The sequence below is a fragment of the Oncorhynchus nerka genome, linkage group LG23 (assembly GCF_034236695.1).
Source record: "Oncorhynchus nerka isolate Pitt River linkage group LG23, Oner_Uvic_2.0, whole genome shotgun sequence".
In the NCBI taxonomy this organism is placed as follows: domain Eukaryota; kingdom Metazoa; phylum Chordata; class Actinopteri; order Salmoniformes; family Salmonidae; genus Oncorhynchus; species Oncorhynchus nerka.
In genome coordinates, this window is record NC_088418.1 from 15,644,635 (window position 1) to 15,666,986 (window position 22,352).

General features: G+C 43.3%; 1 protein-coding gene across 2 annotated transcripts in view; it reads right to left on the reverse strand.

The window, feature by feature from the left end:
- Positions 1-1,425: 1,425 nt before the first annotated feature.
- Positions 1,426-22,352, reverse strand: part of LOC115120772 (protein phosphatase 1B-like) — a 35,317-nt gene continuing 14,390 nt past the window's right edge. The window contains exons 2-8 of one of the 2 annotated variants that reach the window (XM_029649747.2): positions 14,277-14,771; positions 13,578-13,751; positions 13,288-13,461; positions 6,306-6,423; positions 5,396-5,507; positions 5,220-5,277; positions 1,426-3,327 (exon numbers count right to left, since the gene is read on the reverse strand). In XM_029649747.2, the coding sequence (XP_029505607.1) occupies positions 3,304-3,327; positions 5,220-5,277; positions 5,396-5,507; positions 6,306-6,423; positions 13,288-13,461; positions 13,578-13,751; positions 14,277-14,759 (1,143 nt within the window). In that variant the 5' untranslated portion in view covers positions 14,760-14,771 and the 3' untranslated portion in view covers positions 1,426-3,303. The remainder of the gene's footprint in view (positions 3,328-5,219; positions 5,278-5,395; positions 5,508-6,305; positions 6,424-13,287; positions 13,462-13,577; positions 13,752-14,276; positions 14,772-22,352) is intronic. The other variant, XM_029649746.2, reaches the window with a different exon arrangement.

Genomic DNA, 22,352 nt, shown 5'->3' on the forward strand with positions numbered 1-22,352 from the left:
AAAACACAAACAGCTGGAGGAACACACTCAAATAGGGCAAGAGAACCTGAGGAAAGAGAGCGGACAGGAGAACCTGAGGAAAGAGAGCGGACAGGAGAACCTGAGGAAAGAGAGCGGACAGGAGAACCTGAGGAAAGAGAGCGGACAGGAGAACCTGAGGAAAGAGAGCGGACAGGAGAACCTGAGGAAAGAGAGAGGACAGGAGAACCTGAGGAAAGAGAGAGGACAGGAGAACCTGAGGAAAGAGAGAGGACAGGAGAACCTGAGGAAAGAGAGCGGACAGGAGAACCTGAGGAAGAGAAGGACAGGAGAACCTGAGGAAAGAGAGAGGACAGGAGAACCTGAGGAAAGAGAGAGGACAGGAGAACCTGAGGAAAGAGAGAGGACAGGAGAACCTGAGGAAAAAGAGAGGACAGGAGAACCTGAGGAAAGAGAGAGGACAGGAGAACCTGAGGAAAGAGAGAGGACAGGAGAACCTGAGGAAAGAGAGAGGACAGGAGAACCTGAGGAAAGAGAGAGGACAGGAGAACCTGAGGAAAGAGAGAGGACAGGAGAAAAAGGAAAGGGGCGAGAGGACAGGAGAAAAAGGAAAGGGGCGAGAGAAGGAGGGAGTTGAGTCATGTTTACTGTTATTTTATATATCTACTTCACTTGCTTTGGCAATGTAAACATGCTTTTCCCATGCCAATAAAGCCCTTGAATAGAATTTAGTTGAAAACAAGGAGGGTCGGAAGGAAAATGGACAGAGATAGGAAGAGGAGGAAGGGACAGAGGGCACAGGAGTAAGGTAGGAGGGGGGCAGCAGTAGGGGAGGGGCATGGCGTGTCTGTGCGGATAATAATCTGCTCTAATCCAGAGCGTGTTAACCCATCTGAGCAGTCAAAGCAGATTATCCCTCTAACAATGGCCTGACCTCATCTGCTAAATGACTCCACTAGAAATCATATGCAGTCACACACACACTTTTACTATCTATATGCAGAACCGTCCACAAAACAAAAGAATCGCAGGACAATGTCCAGTCACACCTCTGCCCTAGGAGAGGCGCTGGTGTGTGTTACCATGAGTAACAGATGAATAAAAAAGAATATTTATAACTGAAGATCCTCTGACCCCGGGAGATGGAGTAACCCATCACAAAATTAAACAACTCCCCACAAAACACACAAACGGCCCATAATCCCCTAATCCAGCTCAGATTAAGAACACCTTAAAGATGTGATTTCAATTGGAGATTATGGTGAAATGATGATTGAGAAACAGAGGGTATTGGGTGGGGGGGGTCTGCAGTTTGATTCTCCCTGAAGTGTACACTCCATTCATTGTCCCTCCATGAAGAGGCATGAGTGTCCACTTCCAGAAAAATAAGTGAACATTGGAAAGCACATAAATAGGGTAAGGCATACACACTACCCAGAGACTGTGGCCACTGGTCCTTGGCAGGTATTTTATTTCATATAGAGACGCTTTCTGTAATCAAATGTGAGTGCAACCAAACAGCAAAAACAAAACATTACCGATGTAGTCCGAACCAGGAACACAGGGTTAACACTGGGGACTCTACCTGGGTTAAAAGGTACATGCCACAGTCTGACTTCGTCATACAGTGAGGGCAGCACTCTGCTTTAAAGAAAACAGCAACAGATTATTAAGTGTCAGTTTTGGCAGATATGAATTGTGTAACCAGGAAGTTGCCCTGCAGTGTATGGTTATGTCACATTGCGGGGTGCACCTTTAAAACTAGAAGCCTGGGGGGCCAACTGAGTCTACCAGAGGGTATGTCGTCACAAAGCAGGATCAAATGTTTAGGTAAAGTTCCTAAATATTCTCAAAATCCATATTTCCTAGTTTAAAAAAAAGCGACATTTGAATTCAACTTGTGTAATAATTTGTCAAATAAAACGGCTACATGTGACTGTTGATCAAAGGGACTAGGTTAACCATTGATCCTGCTTCGATCAGGGGGCAGGGCTGGGAGGTGGTGAGAGAGCGGGATCTCCCTCCCTCCCTCAGTCCAGCCAGTGACATCACACAGGATGAGATCTTCACACAAAAGCCACCCCCTCAGAATCCACCATTGTGAGCCCATTCCCACCCGAGAGAAGTGAGACTTCTAGTCCTCTGCTGAATCCCAAACCAGTCCCTTGCATCTACCAACTCACTGAGGTCCCTCCATTGTCACACAATTTTCAGCAGAACGAAGTGATCAATGAACCCCAACTTTGGGACACACATGACTTGCATGATGCAATTCACGTTCATAAATTAAATGTGCATGAAATCCTAATTGAGAAATGTCCCATTGTTTCAATATATAGTATAAATCGTAGTAAATTGAACATTTCATTTGGAAGGAATTATAATTCATTACGTCAGAACAACAAATATGTGTGACAAATTGTGAAAATGCGTAATTATCAAATTACACAAACTCCAAAACATGTCGTGTTGGGTGTCGGTATACTAGTTTTCTGTGAAGTATCAAGGTGTAACAGAGGGTCGAATTAGCCCCTAATCCCACAATATTTTCACTCCCTCAGCTTTGGGAAACGTGTGCACATAGCTGGCACGAACGCGCAAATCTATGGCCGAGGGGGAAGGAACTGGTTTGGGATTCAGCACTCCACTTTCTCCTCCTTCCTTTATCTTGACAGCAAACAAGAGGGAAAAAAAATCACAAATCTCCATCCATCAGCAGGAGCCAATCAGAGGCAGTCAGGTGGGATCAGTTTTAACCAATAACTGTCCAGTAGCGGTGGAGTTTTGCAGAGGGGGTCGTGAGGGGTTGGATAACCATCAACATGTAGCACGTGGACCTTCCTCTGTGTGTGTGTGTGTGTGTGTGTGTGTGTGTGTGTGTAGGTGGTACATGCATGTGCAGGGTGTGGTGTGTAAGGTTGAAGGATGTATGTGTGTTCGGGTCCAAGACAAGAGCCAGATTGAACCAGTCTGGTTCCTGGTCCCCCGCCTCAAAGCTTTCTTTCACACGCACAAACAAATACACCTCAGGTCCTCATGTCCGTGTGTAGTCGGGTGATCAATGTCAACAACATCAAAAAAATAAAATAAAACACCAGAAAACCTGGAAGGTAAAAATCATCTTCTACCATCCTGACGTTTCATCAGTCCTTAAAAGCGCAACACCTCCAAAAACACACTCCTCCCAGGTAACAGCAGAGCGTGTGTGTGTGGGTTCGTCCTCACACACATGCACGTCGTCCACTGGGCATGTGGAGGAGGCAACTCCCCCTCTGGGTGGCTAGACCAATCACAGGAGGAGACCGAGGGTCGCCGTTACCACGACTACCAGTGGTCCTCCAGATCACACTGAGAGAAAGAGAGAGGACAGAGAGAAGGTGTTTATGAGGTGGCATAGGAAATACAATATACATCTGATGTTATTTACGTACTGATGTTGAGAAGTGTGCGTGGATCCCGAGCTAAGAATGTGAGGGACGAGTCCATCTTGGACTCATCTGACGGTGGACTACTGAAAGGCCGGCTGTGTCTGAATTCTTATACTAGGCTACATCCCATTTAATAGGATTTGTGTCAGGAATATAACATTTGTACTGAGTATGCTAGAAATGCCAGGATGCCTATGTAATAGGAATTCACTGTACACTATTCAGCACGTGAAGAGCCATTTCAGACCCACAATGGAATGTTTACAGGAAAAGGTGTTTCTATACCAGAACAGAAAGACTGTCAGACACCGACCAAATCTGACAGACAAGAGACAAACCAAATCAGATACAGATCTGAGTATGATTATTAAATCAGATACAGATCTGAGTATGATTATTAAATCAGATACAGATCTGAGTATGATTATTAAATCAGATCACTTTTATTATTTTATTTGTTCACAAATGGAACAGCACCGCCCCCCCCCCCAATAGCCTTTTTACAAGTGAGAACCAGCAAAATGTCCTCAGTTCTCTCGATTTTAGTTGGTTTATTATTGTTGTGAGGACTTCTGGTACTCGTATAGTATAGTAAAACGTGCATACACACAAACCATCATTTTGTGCCTTGTATTTATCTCAGAATATGGCACTTAGTATATGAGGGCAACAACTCAGTATTTAGAAATACAACAATGATAGGGGACAAAGCTTTTGAAAAGCAAGGATTTAAAAAAACTTCTGTATTTTAAACATTGTGTTTTTCCTGAATTTTGAAGTAGAACAGGATCTTAAAGTACTGAAGTGGACACACACACACCTCAACACACATTCTAGCAAACACACACACACACACTGGCACGCACAGACTCTCTCTCACGCATGGCCGACCAGACAGGCAAGCAAGACAGACACAGACAGGTGGTTTATGGGAACTTGTGCTTTTATAACACCAGTCCAGTAGAGGAGAGAACTCCTCTCACTCAGTCGGGTAGAGGTCCATACATGATCGGCCCCTAGACTTAGACCACTCATCTTTCCATCTGTCCCCTTATGGTGTCTGAGAGCGTGGACGGGGCCTGCTTGGACAAACTTTTTCGGAGCCGCCGGAGGATCTGGTTGGTCGATGTCTGCCAGAGTAGCTGGAGGAGCCATTTCTTTGGTCCTCTCTGCGTCGGGGTGGGGGGGTTCTGGCGTCTCGACGACGGCGGTGAAGGTGGGGGAGAGAGAGGGGGAGTCAGGGAGGTCATCTGCAGTTAAGGAGGAGGATTCCTCACGTGTGGGCTGTATTTTCCCCAGGCAGACGGTAGACAGCAAGAGCTTTACTCCAGCACTGAGCGATACTGCCCCCGGTGGTGCAGGCGGAAATGACGCACACTTACGCACGCACACAAACGCTTCTCACACCATACTAGCCCTACCCCTGTGGCCAGCTACCCGTAGTGACATCGTCTTTGTCCAGTGAGGAGAGAAGCCACCAGTGCCTTCCAATCCCCCACTACGAGTCCCAATTCCCAAAACACAGACACAGTAAAGACAGTCTAGACCACGCCATATAGCTAGTTCCTGTTCTTAAGACGTCCTGGACTTTAGTGGGATTTTCTAAAAGGTTGGGACATGGCAGGAACATCAGGGAGCAGTTTTCATGTCATGTGAAACAAAGTCTCAACTCTGGATCAAATACTCCATTTTGATCACGCTTGGTCCTCGAAGCCCATTCACACCCTGGCCCAGAGGGTGGCGCTGTTGTGACTGGGCTGGAGTGGATCATTGTGGAAGTGGGAGGTCAGCGGTCAAAGGAGAGTTACTCACCCCTTCCTCTTCTCTGTGTGGGTTCAGCCTGCTGTACACCGCCTCGATCACACTGCGCCTGAATACACACAGAGATTATACATTATAGTTTGTGTGCATTAGTGAAGATTGATCTGAAAAGAAAATGGACAATGAAGTACATTTCTTCAGTGTGAGTGTGTGTTCATAGTATTTACTTGCTGGCCAGGCCTCCTCCAGGAGGTAGGTTGGGGATGTTCTCAGAGGCGATGTACCTCAGAACAGACACAAGGTCAGGAACCCCCTCTTCTCCACAGCCACCCAGCAAGTCTATGGACAGACACAGGGTTAAAGTGGAAACAGAAAGATGGACGGCTGGGTGCCTTTGAACAGATTCTACATGTTGAATCGGCGCAAACAGCCATTGCTCGTGGTTCGCTAAAACACACTGCAGCGACAGCTAGCGATAGGGCAGCTGGCTAAAACACACTGCAGCGACAGCTAGCGATAGGGCGGCTGGCTAAAACACACTGCAGCGACAGCTAGCGATGGGACGGCTGGCTAAAACACACTGCAGCGACAGCTAGCGATGGGACGGCTGGCTAAAACACACTGCAGCGACAGCTAGCGATGGGACGGCTGGCTAAAACACACTGCATCGACAGCTAGCGATGGGACGGCTGGCTAAAACACACTGCAGCGACAGCTAGCGATGGGGCGGCTGGCTAAAACACACTGCAGCGACAGCTAGCGAATAGGGCGGCTGGCTAAAACACACTGCAGCGAAAGCTAGCGATAGGGCGGCTGGCTAAAACACACTGCAGCGACAGCTAGAGATAGGGCGGCTGGCTAAAACACACTGCAGAGACCGCTAGCGATAGGGAGGCTCGCTAAAACACACTGCAGAGACCGCTAGCGATAGGGCGGCGCGCTAAAACACACTGCAGTGACAGCTAGCGATAAGGCGGCTCGCTAAAACACACTGCAGAGACCGCTAGCGATAGGGCGGCTGGCTAAAACACACTGCAGAGACAGCTGGCGATAGGGCGGCTCGCTAAAACACTCTGCTTTTAGCTGTTCTTCGGTGCAGTGTGACCAAGCTCTCAGAGAGGATGTGCGTGTTCTCACCCTCTACACGAGTCTCCAGGTATTTGTCCAGTTCCTCCTCTTTCTTCAGTGCTTGTTCAGACACCTTGGGAGCTCCCGGTAAAGTCACCAACACCACACTCATGTTATCCCTACTGCCCTGGACACACACACAGAGACAGAGGGTTGGAACGTCAAATAAAATCTTATAGGTCACGTGCTGATCGTACTGTGAAACGCTTACCCTACAAGCCCTTAACCAACAATGCAGAAAAGAAAAATAAGAATTTAGAAAATATTTACTAAGTAAAAAAGTAAGAATAAAATAACGAGGCTATATACAGGGGGTACTTACTGAGTCAACGTGTGGGGGTACTGGTTAGTCAAGCTAATTGAGGTAATATGTACAATCGAAGTTGGAAGTTTACATACACTTAGGTTAGAGTCATTACACCTTGTTTTTCACCCACTCCACAAATTTCTTATTAACCAACTATAGTTTTGGAAAGTCTGTTAGGACATCTACACGTTTGAGATCTACTTGACACAAATAATTTTTCCAACAATTGTTTACAGACAGATTATTTCACTCATAATTCACTGCCTCACAATTCCAGTGGGTCAGAAGATTACATACACTATGTTGACTGTGCCTTTACACAGATTGGAAAATTACAGAAAATGTCATGGCTTTAGAAGCTTCTGATTGGCTCAAATGATGTCAATTAACCTATTGGAGGTGTACCTGTGGATGCATTTCAAGACCTAATTTCAAACTCAGTGGTTCTTTGCTTGACATCATTGGGAAAATCAAAAGATATCAGCCAAGATCTCATTGTAGACCTCCACAAGTCTGGTTCATCCTTGGGAGCAATTTCCAAACGCCTGAAGGTGCCAAGTTCTTCTGTACAAACTACAGTAAGCAAGTATAAACACCAAGGGACCACGCAGCCATCATAGCGCTCAGGAAGGAGACGCTTTCTGTCTCCTACAGATGAACCTACTTGTGTGAAAAGTGCAAATCAATCCCAGAACAACAGCAAAGGACCTTGTGAAGATGCTGGAGGAAACAGGTACAAAGGGATCTATATCCACAGTAAAACAAGTCCTATACCGACATAACCTGAAAGGCCGCTCAGCAAGGAAGAAGCCACTGCTCCAAAACCACCATAAAAAGCCGGACCACGGTTTGCAACTGCACATGGGAACAAAGATCATACTTTTTGGGGAAATGTCCTCTGAACGGATGAAACAAAAAATAGAACTGTTTGGCCATAATGACCATCGTTATGTTTGGAGGAAAAAGGGGGAGGCTTGCAAGCCGAAGAACACCATCCCAAATGTGAAGCACAGGGGTGGCAGCATCATGTTGTGGGGGTGCTTTGCTGCAGAAGGGACTGGTGCACTTCACAAAAATAGATGGCATCATGAGGCAGGAAACTTGTGTGGATATATTGAAGCAACATCTCAAGACATCAGTCAGCAAGTTGAAGCTTGGTCGCAAATGGGTCTTCCAAATGGACAATGACCCCAAGCATACTTCCAAAGTTGTGGCAAAATGGCTTCAGGACAACAAAGTCAAGGTATTGGAGTGGCCATCACAAAGCCCTGACCTCAACCCTATAGAACATTTGTGGGCAGGACTGAAAAAGTGTGTGTGAGCAAGGAGGCATACAAACCTGACTCCGTTACACTCTGTCAGGAGGAATGGGCCAAAATTCACCCAACCTATTGTGGGAAGCTTGTGGAAGGCTACCCAAAACAATTGACCCAATTGAGAAAAAAAAATACAGCAATGCTACCAAATGTGTGTAAACTTCTGACCCACTGGGAATGTTATGAAAGAAATAAAAGCTGAAATAAATCTGTTATTCTATAATTATTTCACATTTTAAAAATAAAGTTGTGATCCTTACTGACCTAAGATAGTAATAATGTACTAGGATTAAATGTCAGGAATTGTGAAAAACTGAGTTTAAATGTATTTGGCTAAGGTGTATGTAAACTTCCGACTTAACCAGTTGAAGCTAGGGGGGCGCTATTTCATTATTGGATAAAAAAACGTGCCCGTTTTAAGTGCAATATTTTGTCACAAAAAGATGCTCGACTATGCATATAATTGCCAGCTTTGGAAAGAAAACACTGACGTTTTCAAAGCTGCAAAGATATTATCTGTGAGTGCCCCAGAACTGATCTTACAGGCGAAACCAAGATGCAACTTCAAACAGGAAATGAGCAGGATTTTTGAGGCTGTTTTCCATTGTCTCCTTATATGGCTGCGAATATGCTGAGAACGAGCTTATGCGCTCTGCCGTTCCTCCAAGATGTCTGCAGCATTGTGACGTATTTGTAGGCATATCATTGGAAGATTGGCCATAAGAGACTACATTTGCCAGGGGCCCGTCCGGTGTCCTTTGTCTACGTTGGTGCGTAACTCTCAGTGGCAATAATTTTACCATGCGATACAGACAGAGAAGTATCGTTCCTGGAAGTGTGCATCATTGAAGAGATATGTGAAAAACACCTTGAGGATTGGTTCTAAACAACGTTTGCCATGTTTCAGTCGATATTATGGAGTTAATTTGGAAAAAAGTTTGGCGTTTGGATAACTGAATTTACGTTTTTTTTTGGTAGCCAAACGTGACGCACCAAACGGACCGATTTCTCCTGCACAAAAAATCTTTCAGGAAAAACGGAACATTGCTATCTAACTGAGAGTCTCCTCATTGAAAACATCCGAAGTTCTTCAAAGGTAAATGATTTATTTTAATGTTTTTGCTGGTTTTTGTGAAAATGTTTCCTGCTGATGCTAACGCTAAATGCTACGCTAGCTATCAGTACTGTTACGCAAATGCTAGTTTGCTATGCTTGAGAAGCATATTTTTGAAAATCTGAGATGACAGTGTTGTTAACAAAAGGCTAAGCTTGAGAGTTAGCATATTAATTTCATTTCATTTGCGATTTTCATGAATAGTTAACGTTGCGTTATGGTATTGAGCTTGAGGCTATGATTACGCTACCGGATCCGGCATGGCTCCACGCAAGAAGTTAAACTGTACATGTAGGTAGAAGTGAATACGCATTGATAATAAACAGTAGCAGTAGCGTAAAAGAAACAAAGGGGTGGGGGGGTATTTGATTAACTGTTAACTTCTTCGAGATAGGGGGCGCTCTTTTAATTTTTGGATAAAAAACGTTCCCATTTTAAACAAGATATTTTGTCACGAAAAGATGCTTGACTATGCATGTAATTGACAGCTTTGGAAAGAAACAACTCTGACGTTTCCAAAACTGCAAAGATATTATCTGTGAGTGCCCCAGAACTAATGCTACAGGCGAAACCAAGATTAAATTTCATACAGGAAATGCCCCAGATTCTGAAGGCGCTGTGTTCCAATGTCTCCTTATATGGCTGTGAATGCGCCAGGAATGAGCCTGCCCTTTCTGTCATTTCCCCAAGGTGTCTGCAGCATTGTGACATATTTGTAGGCATATCATTGGAAGATTGACCATAAGAGACTACATTTACCAGGTGTCCGCCCGGTGTCCTGCGTCGAAATTATTGCGTAATCTCTAGGTCCATGCGCGTTCCATTTCTTCAGAGGAGAAACTAAACTGCCACGAATGATTTATCATCGATAGATATGTGAAAAACACCTTGAGGATTGATTCTAAACAACGTTTGCCATGTTTCTGTCGATATTATGGAGTTAATTTGTGGAAAAAAGTTTGCGATGTAATGACTTAATTTTCGGGGTTTTTCTTACCCAAACGTGATGAAGAAAACGGAGCGATTTGTCTACACAAATAATCTTTTTGTAAAAACTGAACATTTGCTATCTAACGGAGAGTCTCTTCATTGTTCTTCAATGGTAAATGATTTTATTTGAATGCTTTACTTGTTTTTGTGAAAATGTTGCATGCTGAATGCCAGGCTTAATGCTATGCTAGGCTATCAATACTGTTACACAAATGCTTGTTTAGCTATGGTTCAAAAGCATATTTTGAAAATCTGAGATGACAGTGTTGTTAACAAAAGGCTAAGCTTGAGAGCTAATATATTTATTTTATTTAATTTGCGATTTTCATGAATAGTTAACGTTGCGTTATGCTAATGAGCTTGCGGAGAGAATTACACTCCTGGATACAGGTTTTTTTCGTAGCCAAACGTGATGAACTAAACAGAGCGATTTGTCCTACACAAATAATATTTTTGTAAAAACTGAACCTTTGCTATCTAACTGAGAGTCTCCTCGTTGCGCTGTATTCACGATCTCGGATCCGGAATGGCTAGAATCAAGAGGTTAAGAAGTCTTATGGCTTGGGGTAGAAGCTGTCAACTTCCTGGTGACTGGGGGGCAGTATTGAGTAGTTTGGATGAATAAGGTGCCCAGAGTAAACCTCCTGCGACTCAGCCATAAAAGCTAGAATATACATATAATTGGTATATTTCGATAGAAAACACTGAAGTTTCTAAATCTGTTTGAATGATGTCTGAGTATAACAGAAGTCATATGGCAAGCAAAAACCTGAAAAGAATCCAACCAGGAAGTGGGAAATCTGAGGTTTGTAGTTTTTCAACTCAGCCCCTATTGAAGATAGGAAGTGCAACATGACCAATATCCCACTAAGGCTTCCAGTAGATGTCAACAGTCTTTAGAAACTTGTTTGAGGCTTCTACTGTAAAGGAGGGGCTCATAAGGGCTGTTTGAGTCAGTGGTCTGGCAGAGTGCCACGGGCTCGTGACGCGCGGTCATGAGAGTTAGCTCGCGTTCCATTGCTTTTCTACAGACAAAATAATTCTCCGGTTAGAACATTATTGAAGATTTATGTTAAAAACATCCTAAAGATTGATGCTATACATCGTTTGACATGTTTCTACTAACTGTATTGGAACTTTTTGACATTGTCTGCTCCTAGTGAACGCGCTTCGTGATTTTGGATTTGTTTACAAAACGCGCTAACAAAAGCTATTTGGACATTATCGAACAAATCAAACATTTATTATGTAACTGGGATTCCTGGGAGTGCATTCTGAATATGTATTGTGTTATTTCTGACTAATGCTGACTACACAACATGGCGGATATTTCTTTGGCTGGGTTGGACTGAGCGCCGTACTCAGATTATTGCATGGTTTGCTTTTTCCGTAAAGTTTTTATTTGATTTGTTTTAAATCTGACACAGCGGTTGCATTAATGTCTTATGCCTGCAGGGGCACTATTGAGTAGCTTGGATGAAAGGTGCCCAGAGTAAACGGCCTGCTCCTCAGTCTCAGTTGCTAATATATGCATATTATAATTAGTAATGGATAGAAAATACTCCGAAGTTTCTAAAACTGTGTGAATGAGTACAACAAAACTGTGTGACTGAGTACAACATAACTCATATGGCAGGCAAAAACCTGAGAAGAAATCCAAACAGGAAGTGCGAAACCTGAGGTTGGTATATTTTCAACCCATTCCCTATTGAAATCACATTGGGATATGAATGAAGATTCACTTCCTAGGGCTTCCACTAGATGTCAGCTGTCTATAGAAACTTGAATGAGGCATCTACTGTGTTGTGGGTCTGAATAAGAGCGGAATGAGTCAGCTTACTGGCAGAGAGCCAGGTCCTGGTCATGCGCATACCACATGATATCTTCCTGCGTTCTGTTCCTCCTCAAGACAAAGGAATTCTCCGGTTGGAACTTTATTGAAGATTTATGATAAAAACATCCTAATTATTGATTCTGTACTTAGTTTGAAATGTTTCGACCTGTAATATAACTTTTTGAAGATCTTGTCCGAAAAAATGGTCGACCAGCACCAGCGTTTGGATAGGTGTACCAAACGCGCTAACAAAGGTTATCGAACAAATCAAGCATTTATTGTGGACTTGGGATTCCCGGGAGTCCATTCTGACGAAGCACATCAAAGGGAATATTTATCATGTAATTTATGTTGACTCCAATGGAGATTATTTTTATTATATTTTTGAGCACCGTCTCAGATTGCATGGTTTGCTTTTTCCGTTAAACATTTTTTGAAATCTGACACAGCGGTTGCATTAACGGACTTGCCTAGTTAAATAAAGGTAAAGTAAATATTCCAGTCTATACTAGCATCTGCGTCATCTGACCACTTTCGTATTGAGCGAGTCACTGGTATTTCCTGATTCAGTGTTTTGTTTGTAAGCAGGAGGATACTTATGGTCATTTGCCAAATGGAGGGCGAGGGAGAGCTTTGTATGCATCTCTGTGTGTGGAGTAAAGGTGGTCTACAGATTTTTAATCCTGTAGTTGCACATGTTACATGCTGGCAGAAATGAGGTAAAACAGATTGAAGTTTTCCTGCATTAAAGTCCCCGGCCACAAGGAGCGCCGCCTCTGGATGAGCATTTTCTTGTTTGCTTATGGCCTAACACAGCTCGTTGAGTGCGGTCTTAGTACCAGCATCGCTTTGTGGTGGTAAATAGACAGCCACGAAAAATATAGATAAACTCTCCTGGTAAATAGTGTAGTCTACAGCTTACCATGAGGTACTCTACCTCAGGCAAGCAAAACCTCAAATATGAGGTTTCACACACCAGTTGTTATTGACAAACTACCACCTCTCATTTTACCAGAGGTAGCTAGCCTGTCTTGCCAATGCACGGAAAACCCAGCCAACTGTATATTATCCATGTCGTCGTTCAGCCACGACTCGGTGAAACATAAGAGATTACAATTTTGGTTGGATAATCTCGAACGGAGCTCATCCAGTTTATTCTCCAATGATTGCATGTTAGCCTATATGATGGAAGAGGCGGGTTACCCACTCGCCAACAAATTCTCACAAGGTACCCGGATCTGTATCAGTGCTATCTCTTCATGCGAATGACGGGGATTTGGGCCTGGTCCAGCTGCAGTAGTAAATCCTTTGCGTCTGACTCACGACAGAAAAACTCTTTGTCCAGTTCGAGGTGAGTAATCGCTGTTCTGATATCCAGATGCTCTTTTCGGTCATAAGAAACAGTGGCAGAAACATTGTGTGAAGTTTACCTTGTGCAGGCAGGTGTCCACCACAGCGTTGCAGACTCTCTCCAGGTCGTCAAACACCTGTAGCCGGGACCTGACGAACTCGCACAGCTCCTCGTTAGACATCACATCCCAGATCCCATCGCACGCCAGCACCACAAACTCATCCCCCTCGGCAGCACGCTCCAACACACACACCTGGGGGAGGAACACACACCTCAGCCTGAGAGATCACACACACCTCAACAAGGACAAAGAACAATAAGCTGATCCAATCAACATGCTACAGTAATAAAGGCTTTTTAAAAACACACCTCTGGCTCTGGGCTGACCAGCTGTTCTGTGGGACCCTTCCCATCCACACACTTGTAGTCATAATCCCCCAGGGCTCTGGACACAGCCAGGGAACCATTCACCCTCTGGATCATCACTGACCCCCCTGCATTCTGGATACGCTCCTTCTCTCTGGGGTTACACGGCTTGTGGTCCTAAAGGGGGGTCATATGTGCATCCCAAATAACTACTCATTACATGATCAAGATTAGAGATTCTGCATCTCACCTAGCTCAAACAGATCCCCTAAAAATACATGATTAATGTCACTATCGCTCAGTCTCTTCATCAATCCCACCCTCTCCCCTTACACACCCTCAGTATTATACCCATGTAGAAAATCCCTCCCTCCTTCCACTCACTCTCCCTTTGAGTGTGTGTATCCCAGTATGTATGTATCCCAGTATGTATGTATATATGCATGCATCCCAGTATGTATAGATATATTGTATAGTATTGGGCCATTATATATCTAGTGCAGGGTTCTCCAACCCTGTTTCTGGAGAGCTACTCTCCTGTAGGTTCACTCCAACCCCAGTTGTAACTAACCTGGTTAGGCACATCAACCAGCTAACTATTAGAGTCAGGTGCTCTAGATTAGAGTTTGAGTGATAACCTACAGGACGGTTGCTATCCAGGAATAGGGTTGGAGAGTCCTGGTCTAGTGCGTAGTATTGTACCTGTGTGGAGAATCCAACTCGCCCTTCTCGGCTCAGCACGGCCCGGGAGTCGCCACAGTTTATGAAGTAGAGGTGGGAGGGGCTTAGCAGCACACCCACTGCCGTGGAGCCGCTGCGATCCAACCCATGCCGCAGGTCCGAGAAGTTGCGCATGTACTCGTCGATCTTCAGGAAGCCGGCGCGGATCCCATCTTTCACGCCCTCCACTGAGCCCATACCCGGGGTGAACTCAGCCCCCCCTAACAGGATGTGCTCCAGCAGGTGGGAAGAGCAGTAGTTGGCGACGCGGGAGCCGGCGTGCCCGTCATAGACGGCGAAGAAGGACCAGTCGTTGAGGCCTTGGGGAAGGCCCACCATGGCAGTGTGGGCATCCTCCATCTCCACCCGCCAGCCCTGCATGCTACTCAGGCCATAGTGCAGCCCGTTGCCCTGGCCATGGGCCGTGTGCTTCTCGGTCTTAGGCTTGTCCAGGAACGCCCCCATACCTACACACTGCTGACAGAGTACATAATCAACATTGACATATTAACATATGACTATGTTACCTTTAGGAAGTCTAGACACTTATTTTATGTTCATGAGGTACAGGTTTTAGACTAACTTTTCCCACCGGCGCCACCATTTCCACTGGCGCTACCATGTCCACTGGTGCTACCATGTCCACTGGTGCTACCATTTCCACTTGTGCAACAGCAACTTTTTCCAGTTGACTGCCTCAGCACAAGGTTTGGACACACCAATTTATAATTAAGGTCCTATCAAATCTATTTTATTCTCTTCCCGAGTCCATTCTTCCCCCCAAGAATGATGTTTCCCCAGTTTTTCACTAAAATATATATTTAATTAAATCACACTTTTTATTAGAAAAACAAACCAATTGGATGTTCTAAATCCGCAACAAAGCTTAAAAACACACCCAGAGACAACTTTTGAGGTCTGGGAATTGTGGGTGTAGTTACCCTTTAATTCAACTGTGCACCAGCCAGAGACAGTTGTTTGGTTAGCGATGTTTCGGTAGTGCTCATATTGCAGTTTGCAAAACAAATGGCCACTGGATTGATACAAATAATATATAATTCTGCCAGGTAGTCATAAGCTACTTTGCAGTTAACATCTAATTCAGAAGGTTTATGGGAAATCATTTCAGTCTACCAGAAGACTGTTTTCATTAGCATCATCGCTAACGGCTAAACACACAGACGGGGGAAGGGGGGGGCATTCATGTGCCGTTTCAGAAAGTTACATGAAAATACAAATCACTGATGCATTATGATTACCTTGGGCTAATTAATGCATTTAGTTGATATCCTATTAATAAGTTCAATAAAAAAACATTGTTGAATTCCGTTTTAATGTCCGAAATCCATGATTCCGTCTGCGTTGTCCTGTGGCGATAATGACCTGACCTGTGTGGTTTATACAATCAATTTGACTTTGTTCCTAATAACACTAATCATTTATTTGAACAGTAAATCTATTGGTACTTTGCGTAAATCAAGATGTAGCCTAGGCCTACTCACAATGCAGGTGAATAGGCTGATTTCATGGGGCTACTGACGAAAAACAATTTTCCCTTTCATTTGTGACTTATTTTATTGTTGTAATCAACATTCGTATGGAAGAAGCAATGTCTTCTTTTGTACACAGTGAGAGAGAGAGAAGAGACGCGAGGGAGACTTAATAAGGCGTCCGCGTGCTTCCCAGCCGAAACAGTTCGGTGGAGTTCGTGGATATATTATGATGACGTTTTGGACTTTGAGGGATATTTTTGATTGCCTCCAGAATATTTTTGGTGTCCGAACAAACCGAAGTTCTGAGGCTAAATATACGCCCCTTCGTGGGTGATTGGTCGACAGTAAGGATTACTCAATAAAGTGTGTTATCATTCAACGAGAGACGACCCATTTTCATGCACGTTTTTTCCATGGGGAAATACTGCACCAAACATTTTAGTTAAATGTCAAATAGCACGACTAAAATGTCCTAAGCAAAAAAACAAAAACTCGTGAAATCTGTCATTACCTTAGATTATTTTGACGAAGTTCATACTGGCTACAGCGTCTCAAAATGTTAACATGGATTTCCCTCTGAAAAGTAATTTAGGTTAGGCTGCTATTGGGTCAATGTAGGGCTGCACGATTAATCCAATTTTTATAAAAATTGCGATACTGATATGTGCCATATCCATATGGCAAGAGGCCGTGATATTTTGAAGGGAGTGGCTCCTAATCCGTCACCATATTTAATATTTCTGGGGCTCTGTAACCACGAGCACGCAAATTCTCGCAGTATTTTGTGGGAATTTGGGACTTCGTCCATTCGCATACTGAAACCAGATTAGATACATAGCTAATTAAATTAGAGTTAAATGCCCAAAATGATATTCGCAATGTCAGTAAGCAAAAAACTAACAGCAATAGCCACTACAATGTCAAAACATGATTGTCATGAGTTCAAAACCATTTGCTTGATTTTGCAGACCCACGACTATGGTGTAGTCATTTGCTAGCGACGCTAACATTAGCGAGCTAGCAAGCGTTAGGTACCTAGCAAAGAGGCACTGAGTTTGAAGGTAGGCCTTGAAATGCATCCACAGGTACACCTTCAACTGACTCAAATTATGTCAATTAGCCTATCAGAAGCTTCTAAAGACATGACATAATTTTCTGGAATTTTCCAAGCTGTTTAAAAGGCACAGTCAACTTGGTGCATGCACACTTCTGACCCACTGGAATTGTGATACAGTGAATTATAAGTGAAATAATATGTCTGTAAACAATTGTTGGAAAAATGACTTGTGTCTTGCAAAGTAGATGTCCTAATCGACTCACCAACACTATAGTTTGTTAACAAGATATTTGTGGAGTGGTTGAAGTTCTAATGACTCCAACCTAAGTGTAGGTAAACTTCTGACTTCAACTGAATGTGAAATACATAATAATAAACATAAGAAATATGATGAGGTTGGTAACTACATAATATACTTACACCAACCTAATACGTACAGTTCAAGTCGGAAGTTTACATACACTAAGTTGACTGTGCCTTTAATAAACAGCTTGAAAATTCAAGAAAATGGTGTAATGGCTTTAGAAGCTTCTGATAGGCTAATTGACCATTTGAAGGTGTACCTGTGGATGTATTTCAAGGCCTACCTTCAAACTCAGTGCCCCTTTGCTTGACATCATGGGAAAATCAAAAGAAATCAGCCAAAACCTCAGAAAAAAAATAGTAGACCTCAAGTCTGGTTCATCCTTGGGAGCAATTTCCAAACGCTTCACAAAATAGATGGCAAATTATGTGGATATATTGAAGCAACATCTCAAGACATCAGTCAGGGAGTTAAAGCTTGGTCACAAATGGGTCTTCCAAATGGACAATGACCCCAAGCATTCTTCCAAAGTTGTGGCACAATGGCTTAAGGACAACAAAATCAAGGTATTGGAGTAGCCATCACAAAGCCCTGACCTAAATCGAATACAAAACCTGGCCAACAAAACATGACTAAGTTACAGCAGTTCTGTCAGGGGGAAATGGGCCAAAATTCACCCATCTTATTGTGGGAAGCTTGTGGAAGGCTACCTGTTTGACCCAAGCTAAACAATTTAAAGGCAATGCTACCAAATACTAATTGAGTGTATGTAAACTTCTAACCCACTGGGAATGTGATGAAATAAATAAAAGCTGAAATAAATCACTCTATATACTGTTATTCTGACATTTCAGTCTTAAAATAAAGTGGTGTTCCTAACTGATTTAAGACAGGGATTTTTTACAAGGATTAAATGTCAGGAATTGTGAAAAACTGAGTTTAAATGTATTTCACTATGTTGTATGTAAACTTCCGACTTCAACTGTATACTTCTCAGAAGAATGTATTTTCTTCAGGATTGCTCTGTTTTTGGCCAGCTTCTCCATGAACTCCTGGCAGGGGAGGTAGAAGTTTGTCTTCACAATAAACATGGCCTTGATGGTAGGAACAGTGAACCTATTTCTTGCTGCTGTCCATATATCATTCATTTGGGAGAACAATCTCCCGACTGGTGCATTACTTCCAGGTAAGCACATGACAACTGAAGCTAATCTAACCAGATTAGGGTGTGAGATGTCATTCCCTTTGAAGTGGGTAACCACCGTGCTCCATCTCGGACTACGCGGTGTCTCAGATGTTTTCCATTCTTCAATCCAACTCCCCTTCAGGAACTCTTGCAGGCTGGTAACCTTGTCAAACAAGCAAACATTGCTGTGTCCTAAAATGTTATGGTACTCCTGGCCAACAAACTCACCAAAGCTCTTCAGTCTTTCTACTCTGACATGAAAATATCTTTGTGAGCAGGTACTCAACAAGCTGTTCTGGCCGTGTTATGAATGATGTGTACAGGACAACCTAAGCCAATCACCTCCCGCTGCAGCACATTTTTGGTATTTGTGTTGTCGGCAGAGAATGTTTTCCAGGTTACATTTTTGGATGACCACCAGCTGCATTTTCCTCTGCTGTTTCTCCTTTCAATTCAACCAAATCAAGCAGTTTTGTTTCCACAGATGTGCTGCCATCATATATCTTACGATATCTGACTACTATTGGCAGCAGCTTTACATATCCATGACTGGACAGGGACACAAATTTTACCTGGTCTAGGTCCTGTGTTTGCCAAAGAAGCTGCCCATGTTGCTAACACGTTACTCACTATGGCGTCACATTTTGTCCTAACACATGTAAATTTTGACTCATAAAGCTTCCGTGTCAGTTGTGCTGTGCAGTCCATAGATCATTAATTAACTATGATTGTGTAGCATAGTGTGGTATACAAAGACACCCTCCTGCACAGCTAAATCATATTCTTCTTGGGAAGGCTCTACCTTCTTGAAGAATGTGGTAACAGAGGGCATACCAACACGGCAATCAGAGGCTTTATGCTTTTTCGTCTGTTGATGTTCTACCACCGCCGTTCTTCCCCGGCTGTCAAATGAAAGAGGAATTACAAAGGGTGCAGTGAACAACTATCGTCTTGACCTGAGAGTAAAAATGGAAATTCTCTCATGTCATAAAAAGTGCATTTCTGTTTCTTGGAAAGAGCCATTGTACCTCTGTCTGCTCTTCTTCACTCTCCTTGTCGCTCTTCATACTCTTAACTTTTTATTCTCCTCTTTTCTTCACTCGTCTTCCTTCCTTTCCTTCTCTTTACCTTTCCACACTCACTTTACTCTTTACTCCCATAATTTTTCCTTCTCCTTCCTTTCCAATCTTGAATAATAAATAGTACACTGATGTGTACAGATGTGTCGGCATCGAGTAATTGTCTCTGGCCCCCTCCCAGTTAGAGGGAGTGATGAGCTCTACAGCAGTCTCACAACTCAATCGCTGGTTGAAAACTGTTTTCTGCCCCTCCCAAAAGATAGAATTTGTAGATAATTGGCCCTCTTTCTGGGACTCACTCACAAACAGGACCAAGCCTGACCTGCTGAGGAGTGACGGACTCCATCCTAGCTGGAGGGGTGCTCTCATCTTATCTACCAACATAGACAGGGCTCTAACTCCTCTAGCTCCACAATGAAATAGGGTGCAGGCCAGGCAGCAGGCTGTTAGCCTGCCTGCCAGCATAGTGGAGTCTGCCACTAGCAGTCAGTGTAGTCAGCTCAGCTATCACCATTGAGACCGTGTCTGTGCCTCGACCTAGGTTGGGCAAAACTAAACATGGCGGTGTTCGCCTTAGCAATCTCACTAGGATAAAGACCACCTCCATTCCTGTCATTATTGAAAGAGATGATGATGATGATACCTCACATCTCAAAATAGGGCTACTTAATGTTTGATCCCTTACTTCAAAGGCAATTATAGTCAATGAACTAATCACTGATCATAATCTTGATGTGATTGGCCTGACTGAAACATGGCTTAAGCCTGATGAAGTTACTGTGTTAAATGAGGCCTCACCTCCTGGCTACACTAGTGACCATATCCCCCGTGCATCCCGCAAAGGCGGAGGTGTTGCTAACATTTACGATAGCAAATTTCAATTTACAAAAAGAAAATGACGTTTTCGTCTTTTGAGCTTCTAGTCATGAAATCTATGCAGCCTACTCAATCACTTTTTATAGCTACTGTTACAGGCCTCCTGGGCCATATACAGCGTTCCTCACTGAGTTCCCTGAATTCCTATTGGACCTTGTAGTCATAGCAGATAATATTCTAATCTTTGGTGACTTTAATATTCACATGGAAAAGTCCAGACCCACTCCAAAAGGCTTTCGGAGCAATCATCGACTCAGTGGGTTTTGTCCAACATGTCTCTGGACCCACTCACTGTCACAGTCATACTCTGGACCTAGTTTTGTCCCATGGAATAAATGTTGTGGATCTTAATGTTTTTCCTCATAATCCTGGACTAACGGACCACCATTTTATTACGTTTGCAATTGCAACAAATAATCTGCTCAGACCCCAACCAAGGACCATCAAAAGCCGTGCTATAAATTCACAGACAACACAAAGATTCCTTGATGTCCTTCCAGATTCCCTCTGTCTACCCAAGGACGCCAGAGGACAAAAATCAGTTAACCGCTTAACTGAGGAACTCAATTTAACCTCTTACGGCCACTGAGACGTCAGCGTCTCACCTAGCCAGTAGCCTGGGGAAATGTGTAGCGCCAAATCCAAATAGTACTCAATAAAACTCAAACTTTCATTAAATCACACATGCAGGGTACTCAATTAAAGCTACACTCATTGTGAATCGAGCCAACATGTCCGATTTTAAAATGCTTTTCGGTGAAAGCATGAGAAGCTATTATCTGATAGTATGCACCCCCCGAAATACCTGAACGAGACGTAAACAAAAGAATTAGCGTAGCCGGCGCTACACAAAACGCAGAAATAAAATATAAAACATGCATTACCTTTGACGAGCTTCTTTGTTGGCACTCCAATATGTCCCATAAACATCACAATTGGTTCTTTTTTCCCCCGATTAATTCCGTCCATGTATACCCAAAATGTCCATTTATATAGCCCGTCTGATCCAGAAAAAAACAGCTTTCCAAAACGCAACGTCATTTTTAAAAAATAAAAAAAGTTGCCTATAAACTTTGACAAAATACTTCCAATTACTTTTGTAATCCAACTTTAGGTAGTTGTAAACGTTAATAATCGATCAAATTGATGACGGGGCGATCTGTATTCAATAGCAGCAAGTCAAGAAATCACGGACGATTTTCTCTCTTTCAAAACTTTCCACCGTGTACCCTCTGACAGGAAGTGCCTATTCTTCATTTCACCAAAGATAAACTTCAACCCAATTCCCAAGACTGGAGACATCGTGTGGAAGCTGTAGGAACTGTAAACTGGGCGCTATCTATTTTCCCTTGCCATAGACAATACAGGGAACTGGCGGAGGGATATATATATATTTTTTGTGAACAGTTTTTCCTTGGGGTTTTGCCTGCTACACACGTTCTGTTATAGTCAGACATGATTTAACCAGTTTTATAAACTTCAGAGTGTTTTCTATCCACACATACTAATCATATGCATATACTATATTCCTGGCATGAGTAGCAGGGTGTTGAAATTTTGCATGCTTTTTATCAAAAAGTTGGGGGAAAAAAATGACTCTAATGACCGCAATACCCTAGATGCAGTTGCACCCCTAAAAACTAAAAACATTTCTCATAAGAAACTAGCTCCCTGGTACACAGAAAATACCCAAGCTCTGAAGCAAGCTTCCAGAAAATTGGAACGGAAATGGCGCCACACCAAACTGGAAGTCTTCCGACTAGCTTGGAAAGACAGTATCGTGCAGTACCGAAGAGCCCTTACTGCTGCTCGATCATCCCATTTTTCTAACTTAATTGAGGAAAATAAGAACAATCCGAAATTCCTTTTTGATACGGTCGCAAAGCTAACTAAAAAGCAGCATTCCCCAAGAGAGGATGACTTTCACTTTAGCAGTGATAAATTCATGAACTTCTTTGAGGAAAAGATTATGATTATTAGAAAGCAAATGACGGACTCCTCTTTAAATCTGCGTATTCCTTCAAAGCTCGGTTGTCCTGAGTCTGCACAACTCTGCCAGGACC